We start from the raw sequence: 22,366 nt of genomic DNA, 5'->3' as shown, positions 1-22,366 counted from the left end.
TGCAGGAGCATTAAAGACTTGTACAGACAAACATTTGAAAAACGCCTGAGACAGCTGAAAGACTCCACATGACAAATTGAATGGCATCATAACAACGCCGCCGCTGTGCTCAGATCGGGAGCAAAAACACAACATGAATTATTCGTGTTAATAAAAATTCATGAACATGTGTCTGTGCATGTGTTTGCTTGTGGTGGTTTTTTTTTTTTTTGCGAGTGCGTATATGTGTGCGTACGTGGATCCTCGTGAGGACAAATTCAGACTTTTCCAAAGCAGCAGTATTTATGGTGCATCATCAGCGCTTATCTCTCGGTTTAGAAACACTGAGGTAAGAGGCATCCACAAGGAAAATGATGACTGAAAAAATAGAATCAGGCTTATGCAGATGTTTTGGCAACTATTTATTCAACAATTTTCATTTCATACATACGAACCTCTAAATTAAATATAATAAATCCCACAGACAATGGGAGAGAAACACCTCCGTTATGGTGCTATATCAAATCAAGCTCTCTCAGTACGGCTTGATAGGAAACCCCTTATTTCACCAAGGTACATCAGAAGCTGAACTAACGTATGTCTAGCTCTAATCCTGATCTTTACTGAGCTTTACTGTGGATATTTTGTATTTAGTGAGTGATCGTGCCTTATAACACCTTCCATCTACAGACCGATATACGTAAAGATGTGCGTTGCTACAAGGAAAACATGATAGAGGACAAAAGCATTGAAGTGCTCACATATCATAAGCTAAAATTAGATCCAGTTAAAACACACCGTCTATCATTCTTGAAACTCATGAATATTTGCAGCATATTTCTAAATCTCAGAGTATTTCAAGTCAGTGATCATCAAAAAACCGTTTGAGTCTAATATTCCAATGACAGCAAGGTGACAGGATTATTGAAGAATCACCGAATAATTTTTATTAACATTGTGATAATCTTAAAACTCAACAAATACATGGTGTCAGCATACAGGGACGAGCAGACTGAGAAGTGCTCACAAGTCCCTGTTTTAAGAAAGGAAACAAATTAAAAAAAAAAACCTAAATGAAATATATTCCTGAGATGCAAAACAAAAGAAAGAAAGAAAAAAAAGAAATACATCACTACATGCGATTGTGTCACATGTTGTTCTCATCAGTGTGACGATATAGCAACTGGGCTGATTGATTCTAGTGTCAATATTGCAGAGGAACAAAGAAGTGCACTGAAGCCAAACTGTACAGCAAAGACATATGAAGGATCAGAGGAGGAGATAAAGGACAGGAAGAGGCAGAACAGGTTTCTGTTAAAACCATAAACCTTTTGACTTTTTGTAAAAAAAAAAAAAAAAAAAGAAAGAAAGAAAAACAAATAGCATTTTAGACATATTTTAACTCAAAGTGATCAATACTTTCATATGCATCCTTTTAGAATCAGGAGCTGACTTTTATTTTGTAGTAAATATGGGCCTCTAATTTGCTTGGGACAAACGTACTGATGTGTGTGAATCTGTGTGTATGTGAACTGTGTGAACAACTGTGTGACCAGATCAGGACCAGCGCAGTGTGGTGAAAAGGCTGTAGCAGGATGAATACGCAGTGCAGTGTCAGCAGGTGGAGTTTGGACAAGCTTCAATAATCACCAATCACATCGGCTTCTCGTCCCTTTTTTTAAAAGAAGCGGATGGGCAGGAGGAGGGTCAAGGAGCGACTGGAGGTGCAGATGCCAAGGCACAAATAAACAGCTCCCCAAATGTAAGTCACAATGTTTCTTTCAGAGTTGAATAGACATCTCAAGATACACTGAAATCTGGTGATATGATTGTATTCTGTAAGGAGGCAATATGTACATTGATGTCAGTGCACTAACAGTGACGTTCAGTAGGATAAAATGTGCTGCTGTCTGTTTTCTAATCCAGGCAGAACGCACACATACGATCACTGCTGCAGCTTTAATCAGCTGAAAGAGAATGATCCTACAATCTACACGTGAAACAGTACAAACCACCCATCCAGTTAACTGATTAGCAACATGTAAAAATATGCATTTAATGTGCATTTGAATGTGCTAGGTTTAAAAAAAAAAAAACACAATGAAAGAGGCAAAACAGAACGCATTAAGGGTCTCTTTTTGTGATTTTGTACTGGCCTGTATGTGCCTCCACCTACATGAAAATTGTTCACTAAATTGTGTGCAATTTCATGCCAAAATTACTGCCAGTATTGCTCTGCTTAATCTGCATAAATGCACAACATCGGCTGCACCACTCGCACCTTCAGCTGAAGAAAGTGGGTTTGTTTGGAGCCAGGAAATTAGAGACACACACAATCCCAGAAAATGGAATTGTGCCCAATTAAAATGGCACCGCAACTATGTTGGCGCTATTACTGTCTTGCTGCCAGAATGAAATTAGAGGCCCATGATCTAGTGAATATTAACCAAAACCAATGTATGTTGGAGATCAAGGAGACGACGTGTTTAAAGCTTAGTTTCGACCGACAACAACAAAGAAATCCAGCTAAGAGTTAGATACCCGAGATGGAACGGAGCTACAGCTGATTCTGTTGTAGTAAAATAGTGCATGGTGGTATGTGCCAAGGTGTTAAAATGACAAATGAAACAAGATTCAGGTTTGGTCTAACGATTATAAAAAGCCATTTGCAACAAATTAGCTCATTACCATCATGTCAAAACAAATATTTACATGTGGTGTTCAGAAAACAAAACACACATTTTACCAATTACTAAGAAATATCCATCAAACTGGTCCGAGTGCATATTACAGTAAAATGGCACCGGTTTCATTTCTAATGCCAACTCATCACTGCAGACCCGGTTAATTCTGAGTGTTCGTCTAATAGAAAACAACCTAAGCTGTTCCTCTGACTTAAGAATCAACAGATTCATTCAGTCTACATGGAAAAAGAGGAGACAAGAAACAGAAAATGTGATTGACACCATCAGTGATTTAAGACACAATGTATAGATAGAAAAGTAAAAAAAAAAAAAAAAAAAGCAACAACAAAAAATAAAAGAACGAGACTTTACATCATTGTGATAAATGTATCTACACACGTATACACAAGATTTTCTAAAGACCAGAGCCAGTCTAGAACACTTTAGTCTGGACCTACAGAAGGTTTGTGGCGAGTTAAAACTGTAAATCGTGATCTGCTGAGAGAAGTGCACAAAGAGTGTAAAACTGTGGCAAAGCTTCTGCATTTTCAAAACAAAGAAATTCATATATTTAAAGTGTAATATACAACCTAAATCCTACGCCAGTGGAGACAGGCGAAAACTGAGTCCATCGACCAAACAGTTCCCAACTTGTGATTCACTCTGACAGTGCTTGAGTTATAACACATAGAGAAAGACCTTACTTGCTGACCTTATTTGCATAATGTTGTAAATTGGCCACCGAATTGGAGACAGCTGGGCCCACTCTTTTATTGCCCTTGGTAATAATTTGCTCCCTCTTAGTAGATTAGTGCCTTGCCTTTAAGTCTTTATGTGTTTATCGCTGTTTCACAGGGGAGTAAATCAGCCAAATTCCTGCAAACTGATCAAAGACGAATGGCAGGGATGTATGAAAAGAAACAAAAGTTGTTTACTAGGATATGTTGCGCTTGTCTCAATGTGTGGAACCTTTCTTGCTACCGACATAATGGTGATCTTAATTTCAATTCCGACTCGTGTTTTAAGGATTTGGTGAGGACAAATGCACATTTTCTTGCATTTCCATGGACAAGCAGCCAGTGTACATTATATCTGTTTTTTTCAGATTTGCTTCAGTAAGTTCTCTTTTTCTTTTTTTGGTCATATTTTCTAAAACACCAAATCCTTCAGATGTGTAGCACCTAAGGGCATGCCACAAACACAAGAAGCCACTGATCTCTAAAATTAAGTTACCAATATATTTTCACTTGTGGTCCTTGCTTAAAAAGCTTCAATTCAAATAAATTAAACATGAAAAAGAACCAAACAAAAACATGCTAATGTGTATTACCAAAATTTAGTTCTCACACATTATATACATGCCTTGAGCCAAAACAAAATACATTTGTTTTAAAATTTTTCCAATAAGGATTAAGCACTGAAAAATGAAAAAAATAAAAGTAAATAGATAAGGTGGCTAATATACAAATTTGAGGGAATACAGGAATTCAGAATTTAACAGCAATTTTCACAATCAATCACATTTTAGCAGACACAATATACAGCAGGGAGCTTAGAACCATTTAAACCAAAAATATTAGAAACTTTTTTTTAATATAAAAACATGATTTAGCTTACATTTTCAAAAAGATGAACTGCAGTTTTTTTTCTTGTTCAGAATTGAATCAAAGACAGCCTTGTCGCCTTTCCGCTACCCATTTTCCCAAGGCAATCTAGTAGTTGGCAAAGGAACACAGTAACTCATTCAGACATTTTTGTGCTTCTCTATTTGTCTTCAGTTTTTAGTTTTGGAAAGGAGGCCCCTGCAGATCTGTGACCCAGCACTCACACCATTTCTTTTTTTTTTTCTTCCCCTTTTTTTTCTACTTTTTTCTATTTTTTTTGCTTGAAGACCCCATGAAATGGAAATCAATGTTCAGTTCATGGAGAGTGACTCCGACAAAACAGAAAGAAGAAGCGTGCCACGTTGGTTGAGAGCAGTTTAACCGAACTGTTAGAAACTGTTTAATAATAGAATTGCAGGTGGCAATGTGAACAAAAAAAGAGAAAAGGACAGAAGTCAAACTGATATCAGCAGTATTTGTGGAAAGTAAGAGTGTGATTAAATGCTTACCGATGAACCAGGGACTGTGGAAAGCTGCCTGCACCTCAAGCTTACAAGAGGCATCGATCAGAATTACAGAAAAACTGAGGACTGTCTCACCACATTTCCTACGCACACTGTAACCGTGTTCTTGTTCTTATCTTGCATGAACACTTAATGGTTTGTTTTACATTTCACGGGGTCCTTAAGCCTTAAAAGTTATTTCAATGTGACATAAACATGAACGAAATTCTTCAAAGTGAAATGCTAAACTCACTTCAGTACAATTTATACAGCTTTTAGAGAGGAGATTGACTCTTTCTGTACACCTGAACCCTTTATGTAAAATCACAAACTACTGTAAGCTGTCCAGATGACACTGAAGGTGTTGGTGTTTCGCTAAACTGCAGCCTGGACAGTGCAGGAATATACAGGTAAAAGTACATAGGGACAGCAGATTTAGCAAATGGTTGTATATACTTGATTGAGTTTACTCGATGGAATGCTTCATCTAGTATCTTTCATATATTTTTGGTGTGTATTCTCTGCTCTAAACAATACCACACTACCCTTTATTTACTCCTACCCTAATGAAAATCATATTTTACACTTATCTGACAAACCTTGCTACAATGTTACACGAAACCTTCTTCTTACCTTACCCGATTCAACTGTTTAATTACAAGTCTATTTCGAGGGGATGGGGTCGGGAGAGGTGGATCATCTAAAAGTACCATAATCAGTGTGACAGACATGTATAAGGCGTAAACAGCACAGATCTTCATTCAAATAAAAAAAGATGCAATGCATAATCAAAAGCTGTGAGCTAAGCAATGAAAGGATGGTCCAGTTAACCATCTACAAAGCATTTACATTGCTACTGACAGACGATACATGAAGGCATTGACAGAAGTTCAATGGCGTCTGTATTTTTAGGCACCGTGTTGATGTGAGATATGATATGTGTTTGTGAGCGTGTGTGAACAAAGGGGACATAATGTGTGTTCGGGCGTCTGGCTGGTGGCAAATGGGAGAAACGACGAACAAGGGGGTCATGTAAGAAGCAGTCATGGTAAATACACAGATTTCCAGAAATTCATATCAAAGACGAGGAAAAATGCAGCAAGCTGCCTGTGAAAAACATCTGCCAAGAATAACATAAAGAAAAAACAACAAAGAAGGAATTAAAGGACAGGATGTAAATGACACCAATGGACCCAACTGAAGGAAATAACAGGAAAACACGTGGGGAACTTCTCTGTTTGTGGACTGCCTGCGGGTTCCTCGTTGACACGACGGGAAGGGGAGGGGGGGGCAGTGGCCAGAGGTGAAGAAGAAAAGTGGGAGACAGAAAGAGAGGATAAGAGATACAGAGACCGAAAGAGAGAAAGAGAGAGCTGCATTGCTCCCTCTGCAGTCTAAATGAAGTATTCTTTCTTTTCTTCTGCGTGTGCGTGGTTGCCCTCAGCGTTGATGATAGCTGTGTCGGCATCGGGCGCATCGTCTGCTCCTTTGGCCTCATTTGTCAAATATGTTCCTGTGGAAACGAAAAAACAAACCTGCATCAGGGAAAACAAATACTGAGCAGCCCTGCATGGTGTTGGCTGCCTGAGGCAAAAAGCACATCTGAAGACAGCATCAGTAATTCTCCATTATTCATATACAGAATGTCGAGGAGCTCCGATAGTGTGGTATATGTAAATACAGCAGAGTGAGTAAAACCCTGCACCGATAAAGCAGAGCAGCATCAACAAACAGCTTTATTGTTTCCAACGGTGGCAGTTAAGGCTTAAAGTTACACCTCTGAATAATGTGATGCAGCTCTCGCTTTTTACTAAGAGCTCAATTTAATACACTGTCAGTACTGGAAAGTGACCATCAACTTGGAACTTTTGCTTTTTGCTCTTTTTTCACTCTCTCTCTTTAGCTGCAAGTATCAGTTGGATATGCCACATGTATTTATTTTCAAAATAAGTTGTTGTCTTCTCAGAAATGTCATTCATTTGCATGCGACTTTCTATGCAAAAATAGGAGCCGTACTGAAAGGGCTGTCTGAGTCTTAGTAATGTCAAAAACTATATTAACATAAAACACAAAAATCTAATAATAATATTATTTCCGTTGCTATCCAATATTGTAACTCGATGGAGTAAAAAATAGCTACGCTTGCCTTAATTAGCATAAATTGCAATTGGTTCAATGAGTTAATACTGTGGGCTTCAATGCTAAATTTGCTAAATTTCTGAGCTTTAATTTGACATATTGATGCAAAGCAAACTGGAGTTTCAGTTTCAACTGTAGATTCAAATCTCAGTGGATTTCTTTGTTCCCGAAGAAAACATAAAAACCACGATGATACTAAAAAGTTTTAGTTATAAGAGGTGCTTTTTTTTATCGATATCAAAGTGGATTTGTGGGTTTTCATTTGTTTGCATCAGAGCTACAAGTCACAATGAAATTAAAGTGTGGTATAGCCCGCTCTCCTCCCAATATGAAATGAATATTCAAAATGAATACCAGGACATTCTGGGATTGTTTATGGAAAAAAAAGAACAACAAATAATAACACGGTGAGTTATTACTTTGTGCTGTATTACAAAGGGACATATCCATCGACATTTTCCAGCCTTTTTCCTTCTGTTCACCTCTGCAGGTGTGTGATACCTGTGTATCTTGGGAATTTGGGGAGGACTGCAATCTAATGGGACAAGAAGGACACGCTTCACTAGTGACATGAGCCTTGGGAGACTCAGGTCGGGTCCACTGTGGCTTTACCTTTATGCCTGGCCAGGTATCTTCCCAGAACAATGATTAAACACAAGGTGACAAAGACCACTACAGCCACCACTCCTCCGATCAAGGCATGGTCAGTGCCATGCTGCCCCATAGCATTGGGATCTGAGGGGAGACAGAGAGAGAAACAAAAAGAGCAGATGAAAGCGCCGGTTGGTGAGGTGAGGCAGCGAGGGCAGAGGAAGAGCAAAAGACAGACAATACAAAACAGGGCAAAGGAGGAAAGAGAAGATTATTTCCAGCTCGTTCCTGCTCTAACGATTGTTCTGAGCTGCTGTCATTCCTCTCTCCTTTCACATCATGCAGTCAGAGCAGAGCTGCACAGCTCTCTGAGAATAATAAAATGGAAAGAGAGGGAGAGAGAGAGAGAGAGAGAGGGAGGGAGGGAGAGAGAGGGAGGAAGCGAGACGGACACCACATTGACACAAAGAGACAGGCAGACACACATTCGCCCTGCAAAATGAAGGAAAAAAGAGAATGAAAGAGGGACTTTGAAAAAGAAAGTGAATAATTCAGGACCACCCCCACAGTGCCGTAGGAGTCCCCAACATGCAAACCGGGGCAGTAGTTGAAGAGTGGTACACAGTAAATAAATCATCACATGGAAAATAAAAAGGGGATCAATCTTTTTCTGTTTCTTGGCGAGGATGAATTGTTGTTAGGAAAATGAATTAGGTGTTAGACGGTTGCTACAGGTCCCCAGCTGTTGGAAAAAGCAGCAGAGACGATAGAAGAGTCATGAAAGAGTGAAGAATCCGCCTGTTCGCACCCCTCAAACCCATCCCTTCCTCTTTTGTTTCTGTATTCACACTGATTTCCTTTTTTTTAACACCCACAATGTCTGGGTTGCAGGTCGTTCCAGGTAGGAGTAAGGAGAAGATACTGACCTATTGTCAGAGTAAAGACCCACTGTAGGTGAATCTAACCAAAAAAAAAAAAATAGAAAGTTGACAGCTGTGGGGAAGATTGGTGATGGAATAGCCTGTATTATTCATATCAGCCCATGACACCTGAGAAATTAGGACTTATCTCATTATCCTTTTCCAAGGCACACCATGCACAACCCTGCCACTCTGTGTGTATGTGGGTTCGTGATAGCTAAAAATATGGTAATGTCAGAGCAGGGGAGGCAGTGATGGAGGGATGTGTTCGACATACAGCCCACGTCGTATATTGACACTGTTTCTCCTCAGTGTTCTCCTTTTCCTTCCGTGTCTGCCCATGTGGCCAAATTGAACAGCTGGCTTGCTCTCGCTCCGTAAGTCTCCACGGTCTGAGTGACCAGGCCGTCACACTTCACTGCCTCCCAGCGGACAAACACACACTCGCACGCGCGCACACACAGACACACACACGCACACAGGCAGCGCGTGGCGTGGTTTCACTGTGCTGCAGTTCTGCTTGGTCAGTGGAGCAGAGAGTAGAGGAATGTTCCCCTGGCAGGACCCAGCAGGGCGAGGACTCGGGCGTTTAGTTACACACATGGTTGTGTCTCTTCACCTCTATCTGTCACCACGGTGAGTGTTTCTTTTTTTTTTTCTTTAACCATCATACACACTCACTGTCTGACTGCTGCACTTCAGTCTGGCTGTTACAACCCAAGGCGGACACAAACAAGCCATGACCAAACAGCCACGTGCTCTGGCAAAGCAACACGCTGGTGTCATGTGGAAGACGTTCGACAAATTATGCATTGTGCTGCTGCCTCCCCATAGTTCCAAAAGTAACATATTTATTGATTTATGGTGGTAATAATACTGCTTTTTTGAAAGAAAAAAAATCACACAGAGCTTTTCATTATAGCTATAGGAAAAAGATGCTTTAAGTCGGACAAATTGCTTCAAGTGATGTCACATACGTCATTGTCAGTTGGAGCTTAAAAAAACAGAAGTTTAAAAAATAAGTTTAAAAAAATTTGCTTCCTCTCCTGCTTGAGGCTTGTGGTTCAATAGCACATTAGCAATTTCAAGCAGGACACGCCCAAATCTCTGACCGAACTGTCGGTGGTCACATTTGTCAAATCTTGAATAAAGAATGTGTGATAAGGGTTCTGGTTTTGCAGCATCAATTGGACAATTCCCTTAAGTCCAACAATAGCATAGGAATGTTTTGCTTAACTGGTGGAGCACTCTTATAGTATCTTTCACACCAAATGGGGAAATATTTGATATTCAAGAGTAGATTTGCAGAGGAGTGTTCCATTAATTTGATATTCATGCAGCAACAGAAGTCTGTGACATACAATCATGTTCATTTACAATGTGTAAATGCTTTGCCGTCAGGAAGAAAAAAATAACACGGGCTCTCTTCTTATGTATTCTAGTCCACTGATACTCATGGGAGGAGCAGAAAAAAACAGCAAGGGTGTACAAAGACACACAGAGAAAGGGGAAAAAAAAAATCAAGATTGATGGACACAAAAAGGCTGAAATTTCACTTGGACCAAGTGGAAAAAAGGAAAGAGGACAAGGAGGAGAGGGATCCACAGTAGCGGTTTATACATTTTTATGGTTTCAGAACACATTATCTTTTAATAAGGGCAGATACATTCTTTCTCAGTGTGATTTAATATGAGAGCGTGGCAGAGCAAACTCTTCTTTTAATATTTATAACACCCTCCTTGTCACCTGGCCTTGTGAGTCGGGCTTGTTTAATAAATTAAAGGGGGTTCAGGTCTTCTGTGAACCGCCACTTGGCCGAACAGAACCAAAAGTGTTGCTGTTAAACTGCCCCACTAACTCCTCATCTGATCTGCTTCACTGTTGCTGCCTCCATATGGGGCTGCTGTGAAAGGATATGTGATAGCGACACTGTGGGGGTTCTGAATTAGTTGTACGAGCAGAAATAAAGTAGTTTAGAGTCATTTTGTCTGGTCAAATTACAATAACATTACAGAGGATACTGAGCAACAAAACAAAATAATTTCTTATGGATCCAGGAATATTGAATTGTGACAATCGTTTGTCCTTTGTTTGAAAAAATATGATTGATTTGCCATTTTTGCCTTGGTTTAGATGTGATATGTTTTAACGACAGTCAGCAAAAACTGGGATGGCCAAGAGATGAACCAGTAATTTAGTAGTATGTATTCTAACCATCCGGCCGTTGGATGGTCCCTTCAAATTCCTATCCTGGGTTCAGGTGGACAGAAATGATGATCCTACAAGAAACGCTTGCTCATTAACTACAAGTGTTGCAGCCTTAGCTGACATTAGCCTCACCATGTGTCTGTAGAACACGAATAGCAATGTAAGCATATTTGAAAATACACGGGAGAAATCTGACTATATTTCAACACGAAACACCATGTAGCTCATCCACTCAGAATAGCAAAACTCTAAAAAGGACAAATGAGACATATTCCTACTACAACCTCAGTACAGTAGTCAAATCTTGCTTTCGGATTCTGAGTTCAGCTACTATTTCTTTACTTTCACACTCACAGCTCACAAGCATGTATCCAACACTAAGCTTGTTTGCACTTGCTCAGACAGTTCTGCTATATGTTTGCCAAATCAACAGATAACACACAAGCTCTGTGCACAGCTGAGGCATCACAGGATGCTTCTTAAACGTGCAGCTTACTGCATGTCAAATATGTGTCCTTATCTCATTCTTCAAACACCATTCAGTGAGGAATGTCACAAGAGATGCTTTGCTATTATGTAAACTATTGTTACAGCATCTCCTGGGCTTGACAGCACACCATCCTCTGCACTGTCTTTCATCTAAAGTCATCTTTTGTATTAACAGTCTGAAGTGATGTGACGCAGCGTCCTTTAATTCATCGTATATCAGTATGCATTCAAATATCCTTTCTGTACCGCTGCTTAGCATACATCCATGTCTCTCTCTCTCTTGCTCTTGGCCTCTTGGTTTTAGATTTTTTTTTAATATTAACATTCATGCCCTACAGGCATCGTTTCTTCTTTTGAAATATGCTTTTTTTCCGGTCTCTGTGTTAGATATTGTGAAGCAATGGTTTCAGTTGCTCAGATCAATAAAGCAGCAGCTAGTTTAAGCACGGGCTTATAGAGCTGCAGTGTCCTTGTGTCTCTGGTGTGGGTCAGGGAGTCTTTGAGTGCGTGAGAGCACATCATTATGCTTGACATTTCTTTCTTTCACAGGAAGCTGAAAAGCCCTGGGAACGAAGGTGCAACTATGTACATTTTTAGCAGTTAATATGAAATTTGCTGTGTCCTAATGAGATAATTAAAGAACTGCACCGTGTTTGCGTGAGTCTTTGTGCGTGTGTGTGTGTATGTGTGTGTGTGTGTAGCTTGTACATTTTCTGGCTTGTGGACTTGCAATTGAAAAGAAATGTGTCCGTCTTTCAATCTCCTTCAACTCGTATAACCAAACTAGCTGTAAGACTAGCTGCAAAAACAGAGCTTATGCTGTCAAAGTGCACATGACAGAGATGTTTTTTTTTTTCTTACCCATGTGTAATTAAAGTGTGTTTTTTGACACTTATCTGCATGCTGTCTGGCACACCTGCCTGGAAACTTTGACACTTCTAATTTACTTTGTCATAAAAACAAATTTAAAAAATACTGAAAAAGTGTTATTCCAATTTTCAGCAGCTCCCACATGGAAGCAGCCATCAAATGTGTGTTTTACGATCATGACATCTCGTAAAATCAATGGTGAAGGTTATTGAGAACACCTGCTCTGCATGACTGCAGAGAAGATCACAGAAAAGTTATGGATGACAACTGACATCAGCAATGAATAAAGTGAAGCCACTTTCTATAGACAGCACTCAACATTTCCAAAATAAAAGATGAAGTGTGGGTGTAAATGCATATCTCTTTGTCTCCACAAATAAACTAAACAATGTTCTTAACTTTTGCATTAAATTTTAAGACGATGACTACTACCTATATTTGTGACTGGTTAATCCTGATCTTGACTGAGTGTATAATTAAGCAGGTAACCACACTCTTCAGTGACTGCAGTGAGTAGAGACATTTTTTTCCCATGTAGATGGCTTGGGTTTTTAAAATTTTGGGGGAAAATTGGTTCACAGCAGCCATCAAACTCTGAGCTGTCAGAAGCAGACACAGCTGTCTCTCCCTCTCCTACAGGTAGCAGCATAAGGGGGCGAAGACAGACGTTAATAATGGCAGCAATTATAGCTGAGGTAAAGCAGCATGCGGTTAAACTGTGGGTTACATATAGTTTTTTAACAGCGACTAACTCATTTGGTTGTTCACAGAACACTGAAAATCTGCGGTGTGGCCTGCTGCATGGTCTAAATGCAGCGTTGCGTGACGTTACTGTGCAGCAGTCCATTTAACTGCGTAAAACTGGATGTAATCTGAGCACCAGTGGATGACATCATACTGCAACACATGCTCAACGGAGACGACAAAGGCATGTCAATCCCATGGCAGGGTGGGACGCGCTAAGATTCTGCTTCATGGCCTGAAATAAAATGTGAAAAAAACCTTTCTACATTGCTTCCAGAGGTTTCAATAGATTTATGTGATTTTTTTTAAAAATGGAAAACGTGCAGAGCAACAGTTTTTTTTTTTGTGAAAACACTACGCATTACAGCATTCCATGTGAAACATAAAGAGACACCTGTTACTCTGGATTAATTCCCCCTCAGTGATGGCGAGCTAAAACTGCAGACACAAAAGAAAGACTGCCTGCGAACAGAGTAAGTTTAGGAGAGAAAGTGGTGAAAAGTGCCTGCGGACTTCGCTTGTTCAATGAGTCAATTATGCCCAACTTTCTGGCTGAGACTGGAAATTCACCAATCTGCATCTAATGCTGGTTCTACTGCCAAGATGAAAGAGTCCCTGGAGGCTGTAGCAGAGGGATGAACGACACTTGTGTGTCCACTTCTGAATGCATGCACCTCAGGACGTGGGAGATTTCGAAAGACAGAAAATAGGCGGCATCACTGAGGTGTGTGTGTGTGTGTGTGTGTGTGTGTGTGTGTGTTTGTGTGTGTCCTTGCACATTATTGCTTGCTGGGTCAGAGTGGATTAATTAGATTCTGAAAACAAATTACTTCGGCTAATCATTCAATAAAGCCCGCATGTGGACACTATCTTGAATATTCAACCACCTTCTTTTTTTCTTCTCGGAATGAAAAGAAATTGTGGTCAGCGGGGTAACAGCATGAAGTTATAAGCAAAGCAAGATAATTAATCATATGAATTAGTTAAGTCACATGTAAGAATCCATCTATCAAAGCACCTCTATTTTCTGCAAAAATCCATAACCTTTTCAAAACAGCAATAAAATACAACAAAGGAGGAAGCAGGAGGATGCAATCAGTGTTGCACTTGTGGTAACTCAATCGTGACTGTATCGCCGCTGCTTTTCCAATATTTTCCGTCATAAACTACATGATGGTGCTGCATTGTGCGAACCAACTACAGAACAAGAGCAGCAGAAACAGTAGCCAAAAGACATGAGCGATTTTGGAGGAAGCAAGTTGCTGCCACAAGCCCAACAATCTCCTTGGGGGGAGACGAGGAGAGAAAAATGAATAAAGGTCCAAATAAAACTTCATGTCAACATATGAAAATTAGACTGCCTCGTGTGTGTGCATGTGCGCTTTTTTTCAGGATTGCTCAAAGTGTCCTCTGCCAATGCCATTTAATGAATAGGAAAGCTATTATATGTAATTCATAACACTAGCCCCAGGATCTAATGATTTCTCTTTTTCTGTTCTACACTTTATTCCAAATTGTTGCTATAATTCTTCCCTAAAGCGAGTTAATGTGACAGGTCATCAATAAGCTCGCCAGGCAATAAGTGGAAAGACCTTTGCATTACGTTTTAATTTCTCCTGTGCTCCTCAGCTTTATGGTGTACAGAGTGGAGAGCGGAGGGGAAAATGGAGAGAAGATGGTCAGCACTGTTCAATATTTAACCATTTCACCCTGGGGGATGCTGCAACCCAAACCTTAGCTTTTCTGGTTTTAACAGCAGCCAACCAGCTGCCCCAGACACTTGCCTTCAAGAAAAGATGTCTTTTGCTCATCACATAGCGTAACCCATGTCCTCAATTTTAAAGGAAGATCAATAGCAATGGAATAAAGCTGTTACAAATCCCTCCAAGGGGCAAAAATTGTCCCTTTTTTATTGGCCTTTCATGAAAGCTTTGTCCTCAATCTGAAGCAGCTCGAACAGGTGAATGTGGGGTTAAAGACATAAAATATTATGTAGGCAGCGTCATGAGCCCTTTTGATCCCTAAATAATTTGTAACAGCAGTAAAAGAGACTGTTAAAGTCTCCCTAAATTTGGAAAGCATGTTATTAAGGAGCTTCAGTAACCTGTGTCTCATGTTACCGTTCCATTAATACCTGCTACATGTTTTCAAATTAACTCCACATTTCTTGTAGACAATGTGTACGATAGTCAAGGTAGAGTTTATAATGCATGGATAGTTACTTGCATGTTTTACATCAAGTTATCATCTTAGTTTTTTTTATAATTACTTTATTCTGTATAAGTGTATGACCTTCCATGTGGGTTATGTTGCCATTTTTGTTCCTATTGGAGAGACCGAATTAGAAACACTGACCAATTAAAGAATCAACAAATGCAAAATTTTGTTATACATGCTAATCTTTTAACAATATATAAAAAAAGAAAATGAAATGGTGGCTCTTTGCATTATACGATTACTCAAAGATATTTAATTTAGGTACTTTGAATTGGACACAGGTTTATAGTCCTGGAAAACAAATTGCAAGCGAAATGACTGAGACAAGATTTTGCTTTGCTAATTAATATGCCTACTTGTTGTGATTTTAACATGACCCTATCTCTGAAATGTGCATTCTCAGCTACTAGTACAGCAAAATGTAGATGTGGCCATTCAGCGGTCTCTGTATAAATCAGCTGTCTAAAGTCTGAGGAAACAGAAGCGGTCCTCTTTTAATGTTTAATGCTATTCATATGCAGCTTTTTGGCCGGCACTCACTTGAAAAGGTAGAAAGCTTAGAGGCTAATCCCAACTTTTGAAACCTGACCAATCTCTTGCTTCTGCTCTTGAATTCCCCTTAAGTGTGTAGTCACTGCTATTAAATTCAAGAGTCAAAGAATGCCCTTTATATTTGCCATACCGAACATTAAAAGCATGACGGTTACTGTATGGATTACCATGGTAACCTTTGCTGACACTTCAAACATCAGGTAGCCTTCAGTCTTGGTATCAATTTAAGACAACTTAGCAATGTCTCGGTATACACTTTGATTAAGAGTCTCAAGGTTCTTGGTGAATTTCTTTGCTTTTATCTTTTGCTCCTTTTAGGCAACAACGACTGGACCTAAGAAAAGAGAACTTTACTTTGGAAGGAGGTAGGAGGGTATTATTTTAGTTTTTCTGTCTTTTTCCACAGGCAGAGACACGAGGCATGAATAATTGCTGTCTTCTCAGCAGTGGGCCCTTTTTCTGCAGCAATATCAGGCTACAGGGGCTGAGGGTTGGCCACACGAATGCTGATTATGAGAAGTGAATAGTAAATATTTTAAACACCAAAGAAACCCTTGTGCATGATTCAACCTTTCAGCTTCACAAGGTCAAAGCTAATTTGCAAGCCACGAAAAAGCATTTGGCAAATTTTAGAGAACCCAGTGTTGGTGGGAGAGAGAATGAGTATGTGTGTGTGTGTGTGTGTTCATGGAAAGTAAGGTCTGATGACATTACATAGACCTCTGATACTTAGCGAAAGAGTTATTATAGCTATTAAGGCTGGCTGGGCTATTGAAGCAGTGTGAGTGTTGGGCATACCTGCCAGCACTTCATTAATAAAGTGAATCACAGACTGCAGTTATGCATCAGTCCTGGCATTATCCAATACGGATGAATAACAGTGAATCTCTCGCATTCCTGTACACGAGCTGCACTCCAAAGGTCAACAAGAGTGAGAATTAAAGGCATGGGGTTCTGTCAAATTTACATTTCTCATTAGAACCACTGAGTCTATAATATTAAATATTTATTCGCTAATATTCCTGCAAGGATGAATAAATGTTTCCATTAAATGGTACATGATTAAATTGGCCACTAATACTCACTGTCACCATGTCAGCAAAATCAGACAGAAAAAACCCCCACAATTTGCATTATTAAGTCCAATCGTAAAGTAACTTCACATTTCACATCTTACAAACACTTTTTTTTTTTTTTTTTGTAAATCCCGAATACTAAATCCTTAAAATGCTGAAAGGAAAACAAGTCATTGTTCTGTGTAAAAAGCAGAAGTGCAGACAGGTGTTTTTCAGTTGTGCAGCCAATTTAAACCTCTCATGCAAATGCTGTTTCTGCCTCACTTTTGGATTGTCTGGAATGATATTTTGCAGGTGGATTGAAAAAAAGTGTTTATAGCATACCTGAAAAAAGCGAAAAGCCCAAAACTCACAGTTAATGCATTTACATCACTTGCATTGTATCTTAGTTGTACAGCAAATTTCTAGTTGGAAGCAGATTAATTATTAACCCATTTTCAGTTTTACATTAAAATATCATATAGTATTTTATTTTAATCACAGTTCACATTAAGGTTAATCTATACTGGATTAATATAGCATTGACTTTGTTCAAATCCACATTCACCCCTGGGCTTAAGGATACTTCTGGATTACGTTCCTCTTGAAGTGAAAATGTGGTCCAGCAGCATCACCTGGCTTTCCCATTGGTCCATGGCTGTCATGGTAACCAACAGGAATTATTGTCTTGACTCTGAATGAGCAGTAATTTAACACTGAAGTCCTGGGAAGTCTGAAACATGTGCAAATGTAGAGTATCTACAATCAATAGAAAAATACTAAGCACTTAGCAGCAAATAAACAACCCTTGAGGATATTTTCAGTGTGAGACGGTGGCAAATAACTGATGCCGGGAAGCCATAAATTCCCAAAAACATGGATTTCTATATTTGTAACTGGTTTGGTGACATGAAAAAGTATTAATTGTGTTTTTGTCTTTATTAAATGAGGTTTTATGACATGACACTAAGGATATTTCTGCCAAATTTCCTTTTCTTTCTCTATTGCTTTTTGGGTTTCTGCTTCTCTCTATGTTTGGGTCCTTTATTAAATTTGTGTGTTTAAATTTTATCTTAAAAATCTTCTTCTCTACCCAAACTATTTTTGCTGGAAAATGCTCCATGTGCTGATGAGGGACAAGCAGGGAAAGATGCAACGCTAACATATGCGAAACACAGCAGGCCAGAGAAAGGTGCACCTGAAGGAGTTCATTATGTATGTAAGATGCTGCTATCCTGCATCCTAGTGATGAACCTACCGCGCATATTTCCTCCGCACATGAAGACAACTTTATTAAAAAGACAAAACGTCATGGGGCGGTTACAGCTCCACAGTTGTTTGCTTTCATCCAGAGCCTGTGAAAAGACCTGGTAATAAATCAAGTAGACACATGAAAACAGATAGTGTAGTATCCTGTGACTGGGGACGCAGTGAAGGAGTCTGATATTTAGATTCCCTGAAGATACACAGAGAGGCTCAGCTCCTCTTGTGTCTCTGAACTACACAAACAGACATCAGAGAAGAAGTGAGGCACACTGATGAGGAATATCCAACAATGTGTGGAAGCCTGTTATCTAACAGGGTCTTCGGAGAGATGTGAGGGCAGTAGAGAAGAAGCGGAGAGGAGAGGGAAAACTGAAACAAAAGCTTAGAGAGAAAATAAAGCTGAGGAAAGGTAGAAGGGGGAGTCAAGACTCCTGAAGGACTTTAAAGATGGTAATTTACAGAAAGCAGCGGTGATGAGAGGAAATTATTCTGAGATGGGGACTCTGGAGCACCACGGAGTTGAGAGGAATGAAGAGAGGGAGCAAAAGAGCAGAGACAAGGCAGAAGGTAATCTCTGCTACATCTATATTGTGAGAGAACGGACACGTAAGTGAAAATGAACGAAGCTACCCCAGAGGGACAAAAATAATAGAAGTCTCTTAGATTAATATTTTACCGCTTATTGTAGCTGAACTGAACGCTTATAATGTGCACTATGTTTTGTGAGCAAACACAGTGGTAAATTGCTCATCAGAAGAATCATTGTACATCCTAAATATATTATATCATCTTAAAAAACATGTCACATAGTTATAGAAACCATGATCAAGATGATATATGAGTGAGCAAGTTCTTTTGCATACAGCCTATCACAGCATATTAGTTTTAAATTGACATGTCAGTCAAAGGCTTTGACTGACACAACACTCTACTGTAGCAGACGTGGTGCCATGTCAGCGTTACGGTCAATGTCACAGCATGGAAAGAGACATAATCAAACGACTGGCTGCAATTCCACCAAACAATGGAAATGTAAACTTTTTACAACTTTGCATGATTAAAGTGCCATACAGTCTTGTAAGGAATTCATATAAGCAACTGGGATATTTGATCTCCACTGTGCATCTGTGAATGCGACTAATGCTGGATGAACAAAGGACGTGAAGGTAAAACGCAAAATTAAATATGCAAATCGCATCATGAATGCATTACAGATATTCCTGGGAGTTGCAGCTGTTCTAGCTAAGAAGCTAAAGTAGCATTACCTTCCCAGATGTTTGTGATATCCCTTCCAGCTATTTATTTCTATGAAGAGGCTATACCAAAACTTTCCTTCTCCCCAGGCACATCCTCCAGCTCCACCTGGAGGTTCCTGAACTTTTCATGAGCTGGGTGGAAAATTTAGTTCCTCCAGCATGTTCTGGGTCTGCCCCAGGGTCTGCTCCCAGTTGTACAAGCCAGACTGCCTCCACAGAGAACCATCCAGTAGGGGTCTTGGTCAGATGCCCAAAACAACTCAAAAGGCTCCAGAGTCAGTTCAGTTGGACATGCTGGAAGACCTCCAGAGGGACTGGACTGCTATTTAAAGCAAACATACACTCTGAAATAGAGAATCAGCCATTTGACTAGTGACCATGGGGGATGGTTTGGGAAGAAATGGGCTAGTAAATCGAAAGCAGCATGCGACAGTACAACAGAATCTGAAGGTCACCAAAACACATTCTGCACTCAGTCATACAGAAACGATAACACATTTTGTGAAGTCTAGATCACACCGACACTGTGCTCTGATTGCTGTTGACAAGACAGACAACCGCCACTCTGACTTTTTTGAAGTTTATTGCTCAAAACAAGGATCCAAGCACTCATATTGTCACTTGATAAGACAGTGAAGGAGAAACATTGTGAAGTCCAGTTGTGTCCAGGCATGTGCTGGCAAAGAAATTTGCCCCTGGATTTATCTGCTAGGATCAGCCTCTGGGGATGGAGGTTAGTGGGGTGCTTGGTTGTGGCATCGGTGAACTGCAACCACATTTTGTCTTTGAGGTGTAAGGGTATATGAGCACAGTATTTGAAATACCAAGGGACAAAAAGCATGGAGCATTTGAAAAGCTGCATTATTTTTCGAATACAATGACCTGGAGTTTCTTAGAGAAGTCTGTAAAGTGTCCTAAACTTAAAACAATGTGTATCATTATTCAACAAAAAAGACACAAGTAAGGCAAAAAGGTGGAGAAAAAGTATCAGGCAGGAAACTGTCCGAGAAAGTATATTTTCAGCTCTCAGTGTCTCCAAGTCTTGTTGTGTTGGCAGGGGACAGCAACACAGAGGTAGTGAGGCAGCTGAGAGAGAAGTAATATATAGGACAGAGGAGACGTTAAAGTAAGAGGCAAGTGGGAAAATAAAGCAGCATGCTGAGGGGGTTGTGGAGATGCGTGGGGTGGTACTGTACCTCTGTTGCCAGTGACTGTGGGGTCTGAGGCGTGGGTGCCTAATAGTGCAGTAGGATCTGGAGGGATGGGATGTAGGGGGGGAGTGGTGGATGGAGACAGGGTGGTGGGGACGTCTGTTGGAGGGGACAGACAGACATATATATATATATATATATATATATATACAAAAAATAATAAAACAACAACAAAATGAATTCACACGGGGACACTTTCTCTGTGACATAAAATGTCCTGTCTTGCCACTTCTGCAGCAGGAGAACAGACAGAATTAACCTCGAGTTCTTGTAACAGGTCTTCCACTGGCAACCTTTTAACGTACGAGAGGGAAGAAAGTTGGACTGCACACCAAATGAAGAAAGTAATTTGACAAATGATCTGTGCCAATTATCCATGTTTGCAGGGGTGATTTTAGAAAAGGTAGTCAAGCCATCATTACCGTGCTCCATTTTTGACTTCTCACTGCAGGATAATAGAAAAAAAAGTGCTTCATGCGAGGCAGAGTCTCTCACTGTCACATGTAAAGCAACAGAAAAAAAATGGGACTGAAACATTGTGTGACAAAGTTAATGAGGTTACACTACCACCTTGGCTTTTATGTTTATGTCACTCCGCATTTTATGGTGAGCTACAAGCTTTTAATTGGCTGTGGTAGTCTTTCTCAGGGCCAACTGTCCTCTGTGTCTTGGTGACATTTCAGCCTCAGTGTGACTCACTGAGCAGCTAACTGCATGTCTTCAGGAAAGAGGGAAGAGAGAAAACGTCTCCTTGTTGGAGGGAAACCATTAAAAAGGTATTTTTAAGAATTATGGAGGCAATTGTGAAAGGCTAAAAGGTGTGCTAATCACTAATGAAGGGTAGGAACAGACTGGGTGCCATTTCAAGAGAACAAGTAATGAATCTGAATAGGACTCTTTGACCCTCCCATACCCAATTGCCTTTTTTGTGGTGCAGAATTTGTCAGTTTAATAACATCACTGTCATTACGTGCATTGGTTATTCTTGCTGTTAGCTTCAGTTGGCATTTGGAGGAATTGTTAAAGCGCGGCCACATACCAGGGCATGTATGAGAGGCGCATTAATTAAACCAGAGCTGCAGCTAATCAAATAATCAATTACTTGATTAATCAGGTGATTTGGTGCTTTTAAGGCTAGAATAAAACAAAGCATTCAGTGACATCATCTTTTGCGCTAGAAAATTGCGCAGGGCCTTTTTTCACCCTTTACTGATATTTTAGAGATAGAAATGGAATTAAATGATTTATTTGATAATAAAAATGATCAGCAGCTGCAGTCTTAAATTACACCTCCTCAAACTATGCACTGGCAGTGAGGCAGTGGGTTTTGGAATGGAAATATACCATGAAAATTTGAAGTGATAAAAAGCTCTGATTGGCCTATTGCAGTGAATCAAAAAATTTATCAACAGAAATAATTGATTTATCCTTCAGCTTAGTGATCCTGCTTAATATGCTGATATATGCCCTTTATCGACTTTGGTAACAGAACTGGCATGAAGATCAGATTGAGATGTGTTTAGGCTGCCCTGCCTACCTGTATGTGAATTCTGCTTGTGAGCTTCACATCCCTTTCTACTTTAATAAAGATCTCCCACAAAATGTATATTTGAAGGCGAAAAGTATCATAAATATGCGTTGGCATACAGAATTAGCCAGTCCTGACCCTATGTTGTAGCCTTGGATGGATAGATGGAAGCTTTATCGCAGTGTCATGTAATAAACACTGAGCTGGAATGGTCTGTTAAAGGTGTAAAAGTACATTATATCAGATACAATAAAAGAAGTTGGTTAATGTTTTTACACTTACTTTGTCACAATGTGCATGAGCGCGGAATCTAAATTTTATTGAGCTGACAGCATTGCTAATTAGAAGAAGTAAATTTTAAGTTGCATAATGCTGGGATTTTACTTTGCCCTTTCCCTGATTTTACCCATTTTAATTTTACTCAGCGCACTTTACTAAGCACTACTAGCTGAAGATCAAGTTGTAAGCCATTAAAATGCTGTTCATTTGGAAGATGACATATTTCTATGACATTTACAGCCTTAATTTGATTCATGGTTCTATTAAAGCA

The 22,366-nt window shown here is 39.7% G+C and overlaps 1 protein-coding gene across 3 annotated transcripts in view; it reads right to left on the bottom strand.

Annotated features, from left to right (window-relative positions):
- Window positions 1–386: 386 nt before the first annotated feature.
- The window catches only part of cadm2a (cell adhesion molecule 2a), a 218,956-nt gene continuing 196,976 nt past the window's right edge, over window positions 387–22,366 (bottom strand). For 2 of the 3 annotated variants that reach the window (XM_051937235.1, XM_051937234.1), the window contains 3 exons: window positions 20,274–20,387; window positions 7,522–7,644; window positions 387–6,283 (listed from right to left, as the gene is read on the bottom strand). In XM_051937235.1, coding sequence (XP_051793195.1) covers window positions 6,165–6,283; window positions 7,522–7,644; window positions 20,274–20,387 — 356 coding nt within the window. In that variant the 3' untranslated portion in view covers window positions 387–6,164. The remainder of the gene's footprint in view (window positions 6,284–7,521; window positions 7,645–20,273; window positions 20,388–22,366) is intronic. The other variant, XM_022207754.2, reaches the window with a different exon arrangement.

Source organism: Acanthochromis polyacanthus, chromosome 17 (genome assembly GCF_021347895.1).
Source record: "Acanthochromis polyacanthus isolate Apoly-LR-REF ecotype Palm Island chromosome 17, KAUST_Apoly_ChrSc, whole genome shotgun sequence".
NCBI lineage: Eukaryota > Metazoa > Chordata > Actinopteri > Pomacentridae > Acanthochromis > Acanthochromis polyacanthus.
This window is presented reverse-complemented; position numbering and strand designations above follow the sequence as displayed.